At 36.8% G+C, this 17,070-nt stretch overlaps 1 protein-coding gene across 4 annotated transcripts in view; it reads right to left on the bottom strand.

Annotated features, from left to right (window-relative positions):
- Positions 1-15,945, bottom strand: part of LOC104236067 (CBL-interacting serine/threonine-protein kinase 24-like) — a 29,049-nt gene extending 13,104 nt beyond the window's left edge. Inside the window, exons 1-9 of one of the 4 annotated variants that reach the window (XM_009789926.2) lie at positions 15,665-15,945; positions 15,465-15,560; positions 15,247-15,317; positions 12,910-13,145; positions 12,180-12,242; positions 11,962-12,033; positions 10,782-10,889; positions 10,617-10,691; positions 10,446-10,499 (exon numbers count right to left, since the gene is read on the bottom strand). In XM_009789926.2, the coding sequence (XP_009788228.1) occupies positions 10,446-10,499; positions 10,617-10,691; positions 10,782-10,889; positions 11,962-12,033; positions 12,180-12,242; positions 12,910-13,074 (537 nt within the window). In that variant the 5' untranslated portion in view covers positions 13,075-13,145; positions 15,247-15,317; positions 15,465-15,560; positions 15,665-15,945. Of the gene's footprint in view, positions 1-10,445; positions 10,500-10,616; positions 10,692-10,781; positions 10,890-11,961; positions 12,034-12,179; positions 12,243-12,413; positions 12,515-12,909; positions 13,146-15,246; positions 15,331-15,464; positions 15,561-15,664 lie in introns of those variants that run through there. The other 3 variants (XM_009789935.2, XM_009789918.2, XM_009789943.2) reach the window with 3 other exon arrangements.
- Between the last annotated feature and the right edge of the window lie 1,125 nt (positions 15,946-17,070).

The raw sequence follows: 17,070 nt of genomic DNA, 5'->3' as shown, positions 1-17,070 counted from the left end.
TTTTTGCTAAATTTTTACGATCTCTATCTTTGTTATAGGGACGTAATATAGTACCAAAAGTAGGGTGAAACTGTTGTTGGACAAAATTAGAACTCCCGCCAAATCCAGTAGGAGCGCTAGAACTGCTGCTAGGATCCGATATTTTTCTGGCATCTATTTGAGCTTGTATCCATAAAGGATTGTGTGTTTTAAGTAAGTGCATGGTTAAACCCCCCGTCCCACCTGATTTTTCATGTGCAAATCGTGCTTTACATTTTACATAGATAGCAACTAAATTGACTTTATCATGTTCAAAAAAATTCCATACAAGTGATGTTTTCGTACGTCTAGCCTTAGCCTTATCCCTTACAGGAGGTACGAGGGTAAAGCTCCAAACCGAGATTGACTCTGAGTTTGAGCTTGTGTTGCTGGACTAGTGGGTGTTGCATCTAATTCTTCTTCCTCGTTAAAAATATCTTTGCCAAATTGTCTTTGTAAAATTTCATGATCTAGTTGTACTCTCGAATTAATATTATAAAATACATGGGGTTGAGTAAATGAAATTGCATCAACATGAGTCATTCCATCTATATGTTTTCTAATTCTAGGAGAAGGATTAGGATTAGGATTACTACAACTAACACCTTTACTATTTTTTTAAATGGGTTGGTTATGCCAAATTCTTGGGGGCAAAAGAGGCGACAAGAAGTTGTTTAGGTTAGCCAAGATTAGGGAGAGGAAGGCTCGGGATCTGGACCAAGTACGGTGCATCAAGGACGAAAATGGTAAGGTTCTGGTGGAAGAGGGATGTATCAGGCATAGATGGCAGGAGTACTTCCATAGGCTCTTGAACGAGGGAGGGAACAGGAACATCATGCTAGATGAGTTGGAGAATTCAGGGAGTCAGAGGGATTTTGGGTTTTGTAGGCGTATTAGGAGCATAGAAGTGGAGGGGGCGATGCGGAAGATGTGCAAGGGTAAGGCTACTAGGCCAGATGAGATCCTAGTGGAATTTTGGAAGGTAGTGTGTCGGGCAGGTTTGGAGTAGCTTACTGGTTTGTTTAATGTCATTTTCAGGACGAAGAAGATCCCGAAGATTGGCGGCGGAGTTTGATTATCCCGTTGTATAAAAACAAAGGTGATATCCAGGATTGTAACAACTATAGGGGTATCAAGCTGTTGAGTCATATATGACAATATGGGAGAGGGTGGTGGAGATGAGGGTGCGACGTGGTGTTACTATTTCCGAGAACCAGTTTGGATTTATGCCAGAACGGTCTACGACAGAAACCATTCACCTTGTGAGAAGATTGGTGGAGCAGTACAGGGAGAGGAAGAAAGACTTGCATTTGGTATTCATCGACCTAGAGAAGGCCTATGATAAAGTCCCGCGAAAGGTCCTATGGAGATGTTTGGAGGCTAGGGGTGTCCTGGTGGCATACATTAGGACGATTAAGGACATGTACGAGGGAGCGAAGACTCGGGTGAGGACTGCGGGAGGAGACTCGGACCATTTCCCAGTGAAGATGGAATTACATCAAGGATCGGCTCTTAGCCCCTTTTTGTTTGCCTTAGCGTTAGATGAGCTAACACGTAACATACTAGGAGAGGTGCCATGGTGTATGCTATTTGCTGATGACATAGTCCTGATTGACGAGATGCGAGGCGGAGTTAATGCTAAATTGGAAGTTTGGAGACAAACGCTGGAGTCTAAAGGTTTCAAGTTGAGTAGGTCGAAAACTCAATACTTGGAGTGCAAGTTCAGTGAGGGGATGCATGAAGAAGAAGTGAGGATTGGTATTCAGGTCATCCCTAGAAGAGACAGTTTCAAGTATCTTGGGTCTATTATTCAAGGCAACGGGGAGATTGATGAGGATGTTACTCATCGTATTAGAGCGGGGTGGATGAGATGGAGGCTCACATCGGGGTTTTTGTATGATAAAAATGTGCCACCTAGACTTAAGGGCAAGTTCTATAGAGTGGTGGTTAGACCGACTATGTTGTATGGAGCTGAGTGTTGGCCCGTCAAAAAGTCCCATGTCCAAAAGATGAAAGTAGCTAAAATGAGAATGTTGAGATGGATGTGCGGGCATACTGGGAAAGACAGGAATAAGAATGAAGTTAATAGGGAGAAGGTAGGTGTAGCATCTGTGGAGGACAAGTTGCGGGAATCGAGGCTAAGGTGGTTCGGGCATGTGAGGAGGAGAGGCATGGATGCTCCGGTGAGGAGGTGTGAGAGGTTGTCCATGGCGGGTCTGAAGAAGGGAAGGGGTAGGCCCGAGAAGTATTGGGGAGAGGTAATTAGGTAGGATATGTCATTGCTTCAGCTTACCGAGGACATGACCCACAATAGGAAGGTGTGGAGGTCGAGGATTAGGGTTGTAGGTTGACATATAGTAGTGTGTTCCTCCTAGGACATTCAATAGAACTAGGAGTATTTTTGTAGTTTCCTGTTTATAGTTCTTTATTATGCATGTTGCGGCATTCGCACTCGTTACTATGTTACATTGTTGCTAACATTCTTTGCTACTTGGTGCTTTATTTTCACTGTTTCTTGAGCGAGGGTGTATCGGAAACAACCTCTCTATCTCTATGAAGTAGGGGTAAAGTCTGCGTACATACTACCCTCCCCAGACCCCATTTATGGGATTAAATTGGGTTTTGTTATTGTTGTTTGGTTATGCCAAATACTTTTTTAGGCACCATAATACGAAAATAAATTAGACAAGTTAACACAAAAATTAAACACACAAATGAAACACGAAAATAAAACACGTAAAGTAAACACAAAAATAAGCACTACAATGATATACAAAAATTAAATATTAAAATTCGAAGATGGAACGAGTGCACCGTGATTAAATATTGAAACTTGAAGAAATTGCCCAAAATAATTACTCCAAATACTTGACGAATTAATTTGAAGCTTTTAAGTTGCTCCAAAAATTTGCCCAAATACTTGAAACGTAGTTAATTATAAGAAAATTAATATTTGAGAAAGAATGATTGATTTTTGTGGAAAAAAATGAAGAACGACAGGGGTATTTATAGTTAAAATAAGGCCAAAGTGTAATTTAATAAACTTAGGGGTTAAATTAAAAAAAATATTTGGGGGGGGGGGGTCAAAAATGGCCATTTACAACCGTTGCCAACGGCTAATTTTGAAAAAAAAGTCGTTGGCCAACAACTCTTTCTAAAAAAAAAGAAGAAAAAAAACACGCGGGCTAGCGAGACGGGACGGGACCTTAAGGGGCGGCCCACCGGGACAAAATGGGCAGCCTGTCCCATCCCATGTCCTGTTTAATATAGACCCAGTCTCGTTTAATATTTAGTGGGCCGGGACCGGATCGGGATAGGACGGGCCAACCCGTCCCGTTGGACAGCCATAGTTACCAATAAAGCAATATTGATCATACTCTCTTCATAAGACATCAAATGGGTAAACTCACTCTTCTCATAGTTTATGTTGATGACATAGTAATGACACGAGATGACAAAGAGTAGATAGCTCGATTGAAGAAGTTGTTGCCACATGAACTTGAGATCAAGGATCTAGAAAAATTGCAGTACTTCTTAGGAATTGAGGTTGCTACATCAAAAAGAGGAATCTTTATTTCTCAAAGGAAATATATTCTAGATCTCTTGAAAAAAACTAGTATGACAGGTTGCAGACCCGCAAAATCGTCCATTGAAAGCAATCACAAGTTACAAAGCGGAGTTGGAGAGTGAGTTGATAAGGAGAGATATCAGAGGTTGGTTGGAAGACTAATTTATCTCTCTCACACTAGATCAGATATAGCTTATTCAGTTAGTCTGGCAGTCAGTTCATGCATGATCCCCAAGATACTCATATGCAAGTTGTCTTTCACATTTTGCGGTATCTGAAGTCTACTCTAGGGAAAGGTCTACTTTTCTCCAAACATGATCACATCCAAATAGAAGCCTTTACAGACGCGGATTGAGCTGGATCTCTAGATGACAGAAGAATTACATCCGGTTATTATACGCTCGTAGGAGGAAACTTGGTTACTTTGAGAAGCAAGAAGCAAAGTGTAGCTGCTAGATCAAGAGCAGAGACAGAATATAGAGCTATAGCCTAGGGTGTTTGCGAATTGCTTTGGCTACAAAAGCTACTCTAGGAATTGAGACTGTCAGAAAAAGGAAAACTTTCCTTGTACTGTGACAATAAGGCTGCCATCAGTATAGCTCATAATCCAGTCCAACATGACCGAATAAAGCATGTGGAAATTGGTCGAAACTTCATCAAAAAGAAGTTACAACTGGTGTCTTAAGTTTGTTTATGTACCATCAGAAAAACAGCTAGCTGATGTTTTACCAAAGGTCTCAACAAGCTAACTTTCCATACTTTGAGTTGCAAGCTGGGCATGTACGACATCTTTGCACCAATTTGAGGGGGAGTGTTGATTAACATGATTCAAGGAGATTTGATTTATGAGATTGTTGATTAACATGATTTCAGGAGATTTGATTATATTTAGGAGATCTGATTTTATTTGATTTGATAGCTGGATTGATTGTATAGATTTATTTTACTTCCTTAATTAGCATTAGGAGCTTTGTATAAATTCTTTTGTTCATGAGATGTAAACATATATAAACATATAAGAAACCTTTTCTTCTTCTCAAAATCTACAAACAAATGAAAGTTGATTAGCCATGAGAGGTAAATAAGTGCTGGGACAAAGTAAAATGAATGATATAAACGCTCTTCTTGGCTTCACTGTAATTCAAGCTCCTTGTAGACAGAACACATGTCAATAGTACTCTTTAGAGTTGATTGAAGTTTTATATATATTTATATACACACACATCCATAGTATATATAGAGTTGAGAGGAGTAATTAAGACTTAATTTCTACAAAGAAGAGAAATTATGCATTCCTAGAGATAGACAGCAGGGAAACTAAGTATTCCTACAAAGAAATATACACCCACAGATGACCCCTATGATATTGAGAAGGAAAGTTGATATGGATTCCCAGTTGGCAAACACGAGCAAGGTTGTCGTATGTGGAAAGAGTAAGAAACTTGAAAATTTTCATTCATATTTTTGAATGTCATATACATGGCTTTATATACAAGAAGAGGTTAGAAACAAAATCCCATAAACTCTAACAAAATCCCATAAAATCTGGGATTATACAAAATAAAATAAAACAAAGAATCAAAATTTAATATGGAAAGATCTTAGAGAATCAAAACTTGATATAAACATTAGAGGATCAAATCTTGATATGGAGAATATCTTCTTGGAAATCCTCTATCATTCAACACTCCCCCTCAAGCTGGTGAATGGATATCTTCCATTCCTAGCTTGCTTATCAGGTCTTGAAACACATTGCTTGGCAGTCCTTTTGTTAAAACATCGGCCAACTAATCTTTTGTAGATACAAATGGTGTACAGATGAGTCCACTATCTAATTCTCCGTAATGAAGTGTCTATCTACCTCAATATGCTTAGTGCGATCATGCTGTACGGGATTATGAGCTATACTTATTGCTGATTTATTGTCACAATATAGTCTCATAGGTCCTTCCCATCTTATCTTCAAATCATCAAGGATTATCTTTAACCATAACAACTCACAAACTCCCATCGCCATAGATCTGAACTCGGATTCTGCACTTGATCTAGCTACCACATTCTGTTTTTTACTTCTCCAAGTCACAAAATTTTCTCCTAAAAAGGTACAGTATCCAGAAGTTGACCTTCAATCCACTAATGAACCAGCATAATCCGCATCAGTATAAGCTTCTAAAACCATGTCTCCTCCTCTTCTGAATAGTATTCCTTTTCCGGGGCTTCCTTTAAGATATTGTAGAATCCTGTTCGCCGCTTGGAGATGCATTTCTCTAGGGTCATGCATAAATTAGCTAACGACACTTATAGCAAAAGCAATGTCTGGCCTCGTATGGGACAAGTAGATCAATTTCCCTACAAGCTTTTGATACGAGCCTTTATCTACCACAGAATCTTCCGGAGAATTACACAACCTATGATTATATTCAATTGGTGTGGCCACTGGTTTACACCCTAATTTTCCTGTTTCTTTCAACAAATCAAGCACATATTTTGTTGGGAACTAAAGATTCCTTGTTTAGAATGTGTTACTTCAATTCCCAAAAAATACTTTAATTTTCCAAGATCTTTGATATCAAATACCTTGAGTAAACAATTCTTCAAATTGTGTATCTCCTCTGAATCATCACCTGCTACTATGATATCATCTACATAGACTAGTAGAGCAGTTACCATTCCTGTTTTTGAGTGCCTTATGAACAAGGTGTGGTCTCCTTGACTCTGCCGATAGCCTAGCTTGATCATAAACTTTGTAAATCTTCCAAACCATGCACGGGGTGATTGCTTTAGTCCATAGAGTGTCTTCTTCAGTTCACATACCATTCCCTTCTTGCTTTCAAAACCAGGTGGTACCTCCATATAGATCTCCTCATCTAAATCTCCATGTAGAAAAGCATTTTTAACATCAATTGTTGTAGGTTCCAATTAAAAATCGCAGCCAATGACAATAAGATCCTCACTGTATTCATTTTTGCCGGGCAAAAGTCTCCAAATAATCAATTCCATAGGTCTGTGTGTAACCCTTTGCTACCAAACGTGCTTTAAATCTTTCTATAGACCCATCAGACTTGTATTTCACGGTAAACACCCATCTACACCCTACCGGCTTTTTCCCTTTTGGTAATTCCATCATTTCCCAAGTTTTATTCTTCTGCAATGCTTCCATTTCCACCTTCATAGCTTCTTCCCACTCTTTGTTGCCTAATGCTTCAGACAAATATTTTGGAACAGGAATTGTGTGGAGGTTACTGAGAAAAGCTTTATGGCTTGGGGATAGGTTTTGATATGTCAAGGAAAGGCACAAAGGGTGTTGTGTGCAGGTTCTGGTTCCTTTTCTAAGTGCAATGGGAAGATCAAGATCATTTGGTTGGTTATGATCTTCATGATCAGTTTGGTTTGGTGTTTCTGATGGTTCAACAGGTTCAGGATAGGTATTAGGAGCAAGAACATGAGGAGATAATTGTGGTTGAGTAGTTTGATCAATTAGCCTCTTTCTTCTGGAATAAACCTGCAATGGTGGATTACTTTCTTGAATTCCTTTATCTATATCAAGATTAGAAGACTCAATAGGTTCATTAGGATTTAGAGACTCAGATGAGTTAAGAGATGGTGACTCAGGCAAGGACATAGATAAGGATTTGTCATGGCTAGGAATAGACAAATCAAGTAGTGATAAGTCTAGAGATCCTTTTCCATCCAATGACTCCCCTGAATGTAAGAATTTTTAAAAAATGACTCACTTTCATCAAATGTGACATCAGCTGAAACAAAAAACTTCTTGGTTGATGGTTGGTAACACTTATATCCTTTTTGAATAGGAGAATATCCAATGAAAACACACTTAAGAGCATGTGGATCTAATTTGCCTCTATTCTGAGAATGAATGCGAACATAGGCAATACTCCCAAAGATTCTAGGAATCAATTTACTGGAATTTTCGAAATTCGGGAAGAAACTCCTAAGAGTATCAAGTGGGCTCTTAAAATTCAGAATTCTTGATGGTATTTTGTTACTAAGATATGCAGCAATTAGGACAGCTTCCCCCCAATACTGATTCGGAACCCTTTTGTGAAACAATAGTGATCTAGTAATGTCAAGTAACAAACCGTTTCTTCTCTCCGCTATCCCATTTTGTTGAGGAGTATTGACACATGAAGATTCGTGAATAATTCCCTCATTTTTGAAGAAAACAGAGAGGTTTTGATTGAAGTAGTCCTTGGCATTATCAGAAAGGAATCTTTTAATTGTCACATCAAATTGGGCTTTAACCAGATTAAAAAAGGTAGGAAGAACGTGGCTGACATCTGATTTTTGCTTTAACAAATAGATCCATGTTACTCTTGTACAATCATCAATGAATGACACAAACCATCTAGCACCGGAAATATTAGGAATGGAAGAGGGTCCCCATACATCACTATGAATAAGAGAAAATGGAGTCTTGACATCTTTTGTTGCTTATTGGAAAGGAAACACGTTTATGTTTTGCAATTTCACAATCTTCACAATGAAAAAACTCAACAACCAAATTTTTGAATAACGATGGAAACATTAGCTTGATTACATAAAAAGAAGGATGACCTAAGCGACGATGATAGAGCCAAACTCTCTCTTTATTGGACATAACAGATTCAGACAAGAATGAACTAGATAAGGAATTCTTAATTGTATCACCACCATTGTGAAAATCCAGAAAATAAAGACCACATTTCTCACTAGCACGCCCAATCATCTCCTTCGTGTCCTGTTTCTGAAATGCACAATATGAAGAGAAAAAGGTTACTTTGCATTTGGAATCTTTGGTGACTTTGTGGACAGAAATGAGATTTGCAAATAACTTTGGGACATGAAGAACATTCTTAAGTATCAAAGATTTTCCCAGTTGTATGTCTCTTTGGCCAGCTACAGTAATAACTGAACCATCGGCTATAGTTATTTTTTTATAGCTAGGGCAAGGTGAATATGATATAAAGGGATGGGAGGAACAAGTCATATGATCAGTTGCCCCGGAATCAACCACCCACATTGGAGAAAATTTGTCTCTAACATTAGCAACAAAAGTGGAAGAAATACCTGCAAAGGCCATTGAACAACTACCTGCCGAAGATGATATCTCCAGAGATTCCAGCAATGTTTTCAATTTCTCACATATCTTCTTTGTTGAATTCTGGAACTAATAGACTTTTTTTATCAACCTGAGGGCTGCTAGCAATGTGTGCCTGTGTTCCATCAAAATTATTTTTGGTTGGAGGTTTACCATTGAGTTTCCAACATCTCTCTCTCGTGTGCCGGTACTTTTTGCAGTAAGTGCAGTAAAGATTGTCCCTGTTGACAATCGGTTTGAATGAACTTGCGGGCTTGATGGTGCTCTCCAATTGTGAAACTCCAGATTCCTTTTTATTTGTCCCTTTTGTCATAAGAGTTGATCCTTCATTTATTTGAGTTTCAAGCATAACACTCCTCCGTCCTTCCTCTGTCCGTATAATGACCATTGTCTTATTCAATGATGGCAGATCTTCTTTCCCTAAAATTTGTACTCGTACAGCATCAAACTCTGCATTTAGCCCTGCAAGAAAATCATAAATCCTTTCTTTTTCAATAAATCTTTTTAAAATTACAGCATCGTCTGTGCAACGCATTTGAATGCATTGATAGTGATCCATCTCTTGCCATAACCCCTGTAAAAGGTTAGAATATTCAGTGACAGATCGAGCTCCCTGTTAACCTGTTTTGTTGCAGATAATTTTGTTTTTATTTCATAGATCCTGGCAGCATCATGAACTTTAGAGTATGTCTCCTTTACTGCATCCCAAATTTCCTTAGCAGTATTCAGAAACATAACAGTATCACTAATTTCTGGAAGCATGGAGTTCCATAACCATGACATCACCATTGAATCATGTTCATCCCATGCATCAAACTTGGGGTCTTCTTTGGATGGTCCTGTACCGAGGAGATGTCCTAATTTCCCTTTACCTTTTAGAAAGGTACGAACAAGCTGAGACCATTTTAGATAATTTTTCTCATTCAACCGATAAGAGGCTTGAATATTTTGTAAATCTCCAGTAGTATTCGCAATAGTACTCTCTTCGGACATGGTTTTCAAATGGTTTCAACTCTTGGGCGGAATAAAGAGGACAAATGTGATGAAAAGATGGATGAATGAAAAAAATATGTCAGTAATAAGCCTAAGGCTCTGATACCATGTGGAAAGAGTAAGAAACTTGAATAATTTCATTCATATTTTTGAATGTCATATACATGGCTTTATATACAAGAAGAGGTTAGAAACAAAATCCCATAAAATCTGGGATTATACAAAATAAAATAAAACAAAGAATCAAAATTTGATATGGAAAGATCTTAGAGAATCAAAACTTGATATGGACAAATCTTAGAGGATCAAATCTTGATATGGAGAATATCTTCTTGGAAATTCTCTATCATTCAACAGTAAGCATTGACAGACTGACTAGGTTTCAGTAAAGGACTAAAAGAATGTGAAAAGCAACAAGTACATAGGAAATTATGCTAACAAATCCCGTCAGTTTCTCATAAGGAAGCTGAAAATGTTTGTTCAGCAAGCATACTATTCTCAAACTTAAGGTTAAAGCAATACATAATGACAGCATTATCGCATGGCATCATTAAAGCTGGAATGACATCATATCTCTACGCAGTAGTAAATTTAGCATGAGATAAACCAATCAATTTAAAATTTAAATAATTTGAGATGAGAAGAGTATTATTGAGGCTAGCAGGCCAATTAAACGAGGAATCATCTTTTGGGTATCCCAAATAGGAAGCAACAATCATCATATTGTCACAAAGGATTTAAAGAATTCAAAATAGATAAACATCGAACCTCGGGTGCAATGTAGTTTGGAGTCCCACAAGTGGTATGAAGGAGGTCAACTCCCTGATTGAAATTTTGATAAAGTTCCCTTTTAGAAGCTTTCATTTTCGAAAAGAAAATAAAGAAAACAATAATATGCTTTGCCAATATAATGCAACTAAAAAATGAGATTCTACTTACTTGTTGAGGGAATGCACTAAGTCCAAAATCGGAAACTTTCAGGTTATCTTGGCAATCAAGAAGAAGATTTTCGGGCTACAGAACAAGGAAAAAACAACAAATGTTAATGGTTAATGCTAAAACTGGATATCCCCACAACAAATTCCCCACATAGCAATTGCCGACCTTCAGATCCCGATGATATACACCCTTACTATGACAGTGAGCAACTGCATCTATGAGTTGCTGGAAGTATCGTCTAGCCTCTTTTTCAGGGAGCCTAACTTGATGAACCTACAAATCCAGCAAAACTATCATGAAAGGCAGAGGCATGATAAAGATGAAAAATCACTTCTTAATAATCAACATTGGAAGAAGGCTGATAAGAAAGAAAAGGTTCAAAGGTCCATGAGCAGTACCAGAGTTAGTGAAAATGGAAACACCTAAAGGAAGACCGACTAGCTACTCTAAGAATCAGCATGTACCCAACAGTATAGATCTATTTGGTACTCCTTGCATCCATCTTTGTATACTAATGTTTAGAACTAGCATGTCTGAGGTATTACATATCAACTATCCGGATCTTGCCATCCATCATTCTTCCTTGCCACCTTTTCCTGAGCCGAGGGTCTATCGGAAACAGCCTCTCTACCTATCCAGGAAGGGGTAAGGTTTGTGTATACACTACCCTCCCCAAACCCTACCTGTGGGATTATACTGGGTTTGTTGTTGTTGTTGTTGTATCCGGATCTGATGAAAAAAAAGTCAATTGTTGGACTTTGACTAGCTAGACGACATCCTTGAACTCTCTGAAAGATGGAAATAAAGCTAAACTATTGATAACAAATTGATCATTTCCACTCATTAACCCAAGGCAAAAACTAGAGTGGTAAGATGAAGCTAGTATAAACTCTTGAAGATGGACCTTTGCCTTAACTATAGAAAACGTATCACAATCTCAAAAACTTTTAGTTGTTAGAGTAGGGATCCCGGAACCTTTTTATTGAAACAACAGAAGCGCATGTGTGCATGCTAACACAGAAGAAAGATCTATCTATGGGTAGCTTGTCAAATAGCTTTTATGAAGATCATGATAATGGATTCGTGCCTCTATTATTTTCTCTTAGGAAGATGAATCCCGGAATCTTTACTTTGTAACTACAGATTAGGATTCACTCTGTTGATTGATTAACTCCCAAAATCTACATCAATCTAGATTCGAAAATAGCATTTACTCATAGATCATGAAGCATTATCCAACAAAAATGTACCAAGTTATAATATTGTTAAACAGTAAGAATAACTAATACCAAGCCAGGAGTAGATATTCAGTCGATATATATTAAAAATGCTGGAAATATCTTACAATTTTGTCAAAAAGCTCTCCTCCAGTGACAAACTCCATAATGATATATATTTTTGTCCGACTAGCTAAAACCTATAAATGAATATGCAAAAGCAATAAACATCTCAATAGAAAAATTAAGAAAATGAAACTACTAATTTAACATACTACAGACAGATGGGGAAAGGGAGAGATAGAGAAAGAGTTGTACTCATACTAAGCTTCTCGGATTATTTTACCTCGTGAAGCCGAACTATGCAAGGATGTCTGACAATTTTCATTATAGATATCTCTCTTTTGATCTGCAAAACCAGACCAAAGAAGTCAAGAGATTGACCTGAAAAAGAGGCAAAATATGAAGAACGAGGAGAAAACTCCAAGATCTTAAGTCATCATAGCCAGATAATCATCTTTAACGAAACATAGATAGTCAAAAAGAAAATGATACAGCAAATGCTTTACTTCTTAAGTACCTCAAGTTAGTCAAACAACTAACGCACAGACTTAGGATCCATCCGCTTCCTGGGAGACGGGTTACTGCCGTTTGACCACTATTATTCAAGATAGATGGATACTACCCACAAACATAAATAAAGCTCAGCAAGTGGAGTTAGTAAGGATGGTAAGCACATTCCCACATCACGGCAATGAAGCTTGTACTACTTCTATGATGTTAAGTGTCAACTTAGTAGTACAGCTGTGGACTAAATCATCACTACTGCTCCACATTATCACACAAGTAGGGAGCATATATATATATATATATATATATATATATATATATATATATATATCACATCATCAAGCAGTTAACTCAAGATTGACAAAGTAGATTCATGAATCTAAACTTGGCTTTGAAAAGATTGATTTGTCAATTCTGAAAAAACTTTGCTTTCTCAAATTCTGATCTTTAAAGGCAATAAACTCAAACTTAGACCTAATATAAGGAAAGAAAGTATATTGTAATACCTGCTCAACCATTTTGTTCTTGAGAATGGTGCTTTTCGCCAAGACTTTGATGGCAACATTCTCGCCAGTCTCAGTGTTCTGCGCGAACTTAACTTTGGAAAAAGCACCTTCGCCGATAGTTCTGCCAAGCTCATACTTCCCAAGCTTTCTCTTGACTTTCTTCATCTCTCACTTCTCACCCGACAGACGGAGTCACTTCTGTAACTGAACCAACTATACCACTAGCTTGTGAAGACCTATCAATGTAGTCATAGGCAAAATGAATAAATAAACAATTAAAAAAATTGTAGAACATTTTACTGTATTTAAATTAAATTATCTAGAGAGTCTTCAAAACAGGCTCGAACTCACACATAAGGACTACCTTATCAGCTTTTATGCGTACATATAAAATGGAAGAATATGAAATTGTAGCTTACGACACAATCGCTGACAAAAAAAGCTGCAGTTTCGCACCCAAGGGTGTGGCTTAGTGATCAATGAAGAGAGAGAAGAATCACGAGGTCTCATGTTCAAATCCAAGCGCAAACAAAAAATACTAGGTGATTTCTTCTCATCCTAAGTCTTAATGGGCAACGGTATCCATACCTATGGTGGTGGGAGGAGCAGATATCTGGTGGAATAGTCGTGGTCCGCGCAAGAAAAAAAATGTAGTTCCAACCGCAAAAAAAAAAAAAAATTAAAATTAACTGAACCAGCTGCTGCATTAGCTCATTAAAAACCATAAACATGATACCAAAAAAAAAGGGATTAAAATTAAACAGCTTTGAGTTAGCGCAGATAATTTGAGTTGCTTAAGGGGCATAGTAGTACAGAGTTTCGAACAACATATATGATATTGTAACTTTACTCTTTTCATCTAAATCGAAATATCGTAAGAGAAGCACTTTTACGCCCAAAAAGTCCCATTTCTTTCCGGGCCAACACCGGCGATTTTCGATAAGTCTTTTCCAGGGGAGCGGAAAAAGAAAAGAAAATGAATCAAAGCAATGAACCCCCTGTCGATCTGGGAGCAGCCTTGTCTTTTCCTTTGTACTATATGTAGTTGATAAAGAATAAGCTCTGGAAGCGGATAGGCAGATGGTAGGGAAGGCTAGCACACATCATTTCTCTAAGAACAAGTGAGTTTCACGACGAGTCCAGCTCGTAGTGACCAGCTAAAATCAACAGGCTTGATTTGGAACCCTTGTCGCAGCCCTCGAGAAGCTGGAAAGTACCCATGTGGCACACCATCAAGTATCACCAAGAAAGGGAATGTGTTGTAGAGGATGCTTACACATGGGATCTATGGATAATTCGACTAAGCGTTACGGCAATTATGTGATGGTCAGTCATTGAGGTTCAGATTTTAGCTGCCTGACATAGAAGGATCTGTGGATATGGGGGTTTTGGAGATGCTGGCAGGTGTTACTTCAGAGTTGTGTTTGAGAAGGCATGTTCATTAGGATGAGGAATCTTGAACTTTTGGAGTTTAGAGATTGGATTTCTAGAGGTGACACTATCACTTTGGTAATGGTCAATAGTCAGAAAGTTGGTTGTAGGCATCTTCGGTGGGCGACTCGAGAAGATTTGTGCTTATTCAAGCTTGTGGATTATAGTATTTGGTATGTTGTGATCTGCTTAGGTGTAGTAATATATCCTTCTCGGGGATCTTGATTTGAGCAGTATGGTTTAAGAGGTTGTTGGCATTATTTTTGTGTATCGGGATAATGGACAAGTTAACTAAAGACTATAGAGATTTAAGGATTCGTATATTCAATGCATTAGGTTACCCGGGGTTTTAGCTTATCTAGCTGATCACAAGTGGTGTAGTTGGTGACTGGGTTGAAACGGATTTGCATATATATGTCCGCAGTTGTGTGTTTATAAGTGAGAGTTAGAATAGGTCTTTGTTGGCTTGTGGAAGGCTTATTACTACTTCAGAAGAATGTGGAATCAGTTTAGGTGTCTACTGGTAGAACCGTAAATGATGTGTATTCTACGGCGGGTCAGATTTGCTTATACAAAACAAGGCATCATACGGGTGTGTCACCTGGAAGAGTTATAGTTATATGGGATACTTTCTACCATCGGGTTTGTAGAGTAGCAGCTGACTATGTGATTGTGGCGGTTATGGCAGGTATTTCTATTTGAGTTTTGTTGAGTTTGCTTAATGTTACATGATGGACAGATGGAATGAGTTGTGTAGCTACTCATAAATTGTTACAAAAAAGCTGCAGTTGCCTAGTGATCAATGAAGAGACAGAAGAACCACGAGGTATCAGGTTCAAATCCAACTGGAAACGAAAAATACTATGTAATTTCTTCCCAGCTTTGGTGGATAGGGTTATCCGGTACCTGTGGTGGTGGGAGGAGAAGATATCCGGTGGAATAGTCCAAATCCGCGCAAGCTAGTCCGACACCACCGTCTGTAAAAAAAAACTGTAATTTCAACAGCAAAATACAAAAAAAAAAAAGAAAAATTAATTGATCAACAATATTAACTGAACCAACTGGTACATTAGCTCATTATAAACCATAAATAAACAAAAATAGGATTAAAATTAAACAACAACCTAGAAAATGTCGCAGTTCCAACTTCTACTGAGAAAAAGGTTAAAGAAATTAAACTGATCGTAAGCTTCTTCAGTGTTTACTGAACTGTTGATGATCTAAAAAATCGTACACAGACATTATATTGAACTGATATCTGGACTGAATGGTGAAAGAGTAAACATAATAATGAATTTAGCAGTAAATGAGAGAAGAGTTTTACGGCGGGAGAATAGCCAGAAAAGGAGAACAGGCGACGGAGCAGTCGCCGGGAAAGCGAGAAATCCGAACTCTGAGCTTTTTGGAGAAGTTTGAACTGGCGAATCTCGTCAACTAGAAATGAATCAAAAAGTGGTTAATTTTAACAGGTCAAATAATATTTTGCTTCTTGTTCGTTTTCCCTACTTTGTATGAAGATATACCAGTAAATTGAAAAGTGGATTTCTTCGTTTAAAAAGAACAGAAGAACGGAAAAGAAAGAAGGGAGAAAATGATATTTTTAAAGGTGACACCTTAATAACTATGTTACTCAATATAACAAGGTGAAATAAAAAGTACTCTAGCCATTTTAATTTATACTAGCTCTAGCCAAATTATTGTATACATTGAAACAATATCTTCTTAACATACAAAGATGATGAATATAGTTGAATTAGTTATATAATATAATATCTTGTGAAATAAGAAATAAATATGTCATGCTGTTGTATCTCGTCTAACATCTCTTTGGAATACAAGTAATACAAATTTCGACTATCAATTAGACCAATGATAGTATTATATTACGTCACAATTTGTCAAAATTTTTATTTCATCAAAATATTATAAACGTTAACTACTGGATATAAATATTTAACCTTATTGTTTATTCAGTAGATGTGTCACTACATTCCCAAATATATCTACTAAATAATGTAATTTTTCATAAAATTTCAGTCACCTAATTAGGCCAGTCTTCAGGAAGTTGTTCTTTAAACAAATTTTCTTAGATCTTCATCCAATAATATTAATTAAATAGTTACTATTTTTCTTAAAAATATTAAAAGCTTGAAAAATTGAATAATAACTTAAATTTTTTAAAAGGAGATATAGTGCATTCCTAAAATCACCCTAAAAGGAAATAATAATATTTTTTTATTAATTATCAAATAATGAATACAAAAAATAATGAAGCTTTAAAATAAATGGTAACTTTTTCACAATTAATTTATCTTCAAGATTCTAACACAAATATTTTATGTAGAAAATTGAAGGTAAGCTACTTTTTATAACAAAAGATATTACAAATTTAAAATACTTGCTAAATATAAAAAATTACGTGGTATATAGTAGAGAATTATATATTTAAATAATTGATTTTTCTAATGTAGAGGAAGGTTTAGTAAACAATATTTATTACGACTATAGATTATAAGTAAGTATAATTAGTTTTTCATTTCCATGAAGAATAATAAATAAAACCTAATTTAATTTGTCAACATTCTAAAATAAATATTTTATGTAGAAAATAAATTATTTTTATATAATAAAGAGATTTAAAGATTTAAAATATGTTCTGATTTTTTTCTCGGGTTGAGTCTTTTTTCTCCCTTGAAATCTATATGTCTATTTCTTACATGGTGGTAATAT

The sequence above is a fragment of the Nicotiana sylvestris genome, chromosome 11 (genome assembly GCF_000393655.2).
Source record: "Nicotiana sylvestris chromosome 11, ASM39365v2, whole genome shotgun sequence".
NCBI classification, from domain to species: domain Eukaryota; kingdom Viridiplantae; phylum Streptophyta; class Magnoliopsida; order Solanales; family Solanaceae; genus Nicotiana; species Nicotiana sylvestris.
The sequence above is the reverse complement of the archived record's forward strand: the minus strand, read 5'-3'. Positions and strand labels throughout refer to the sequence as shown.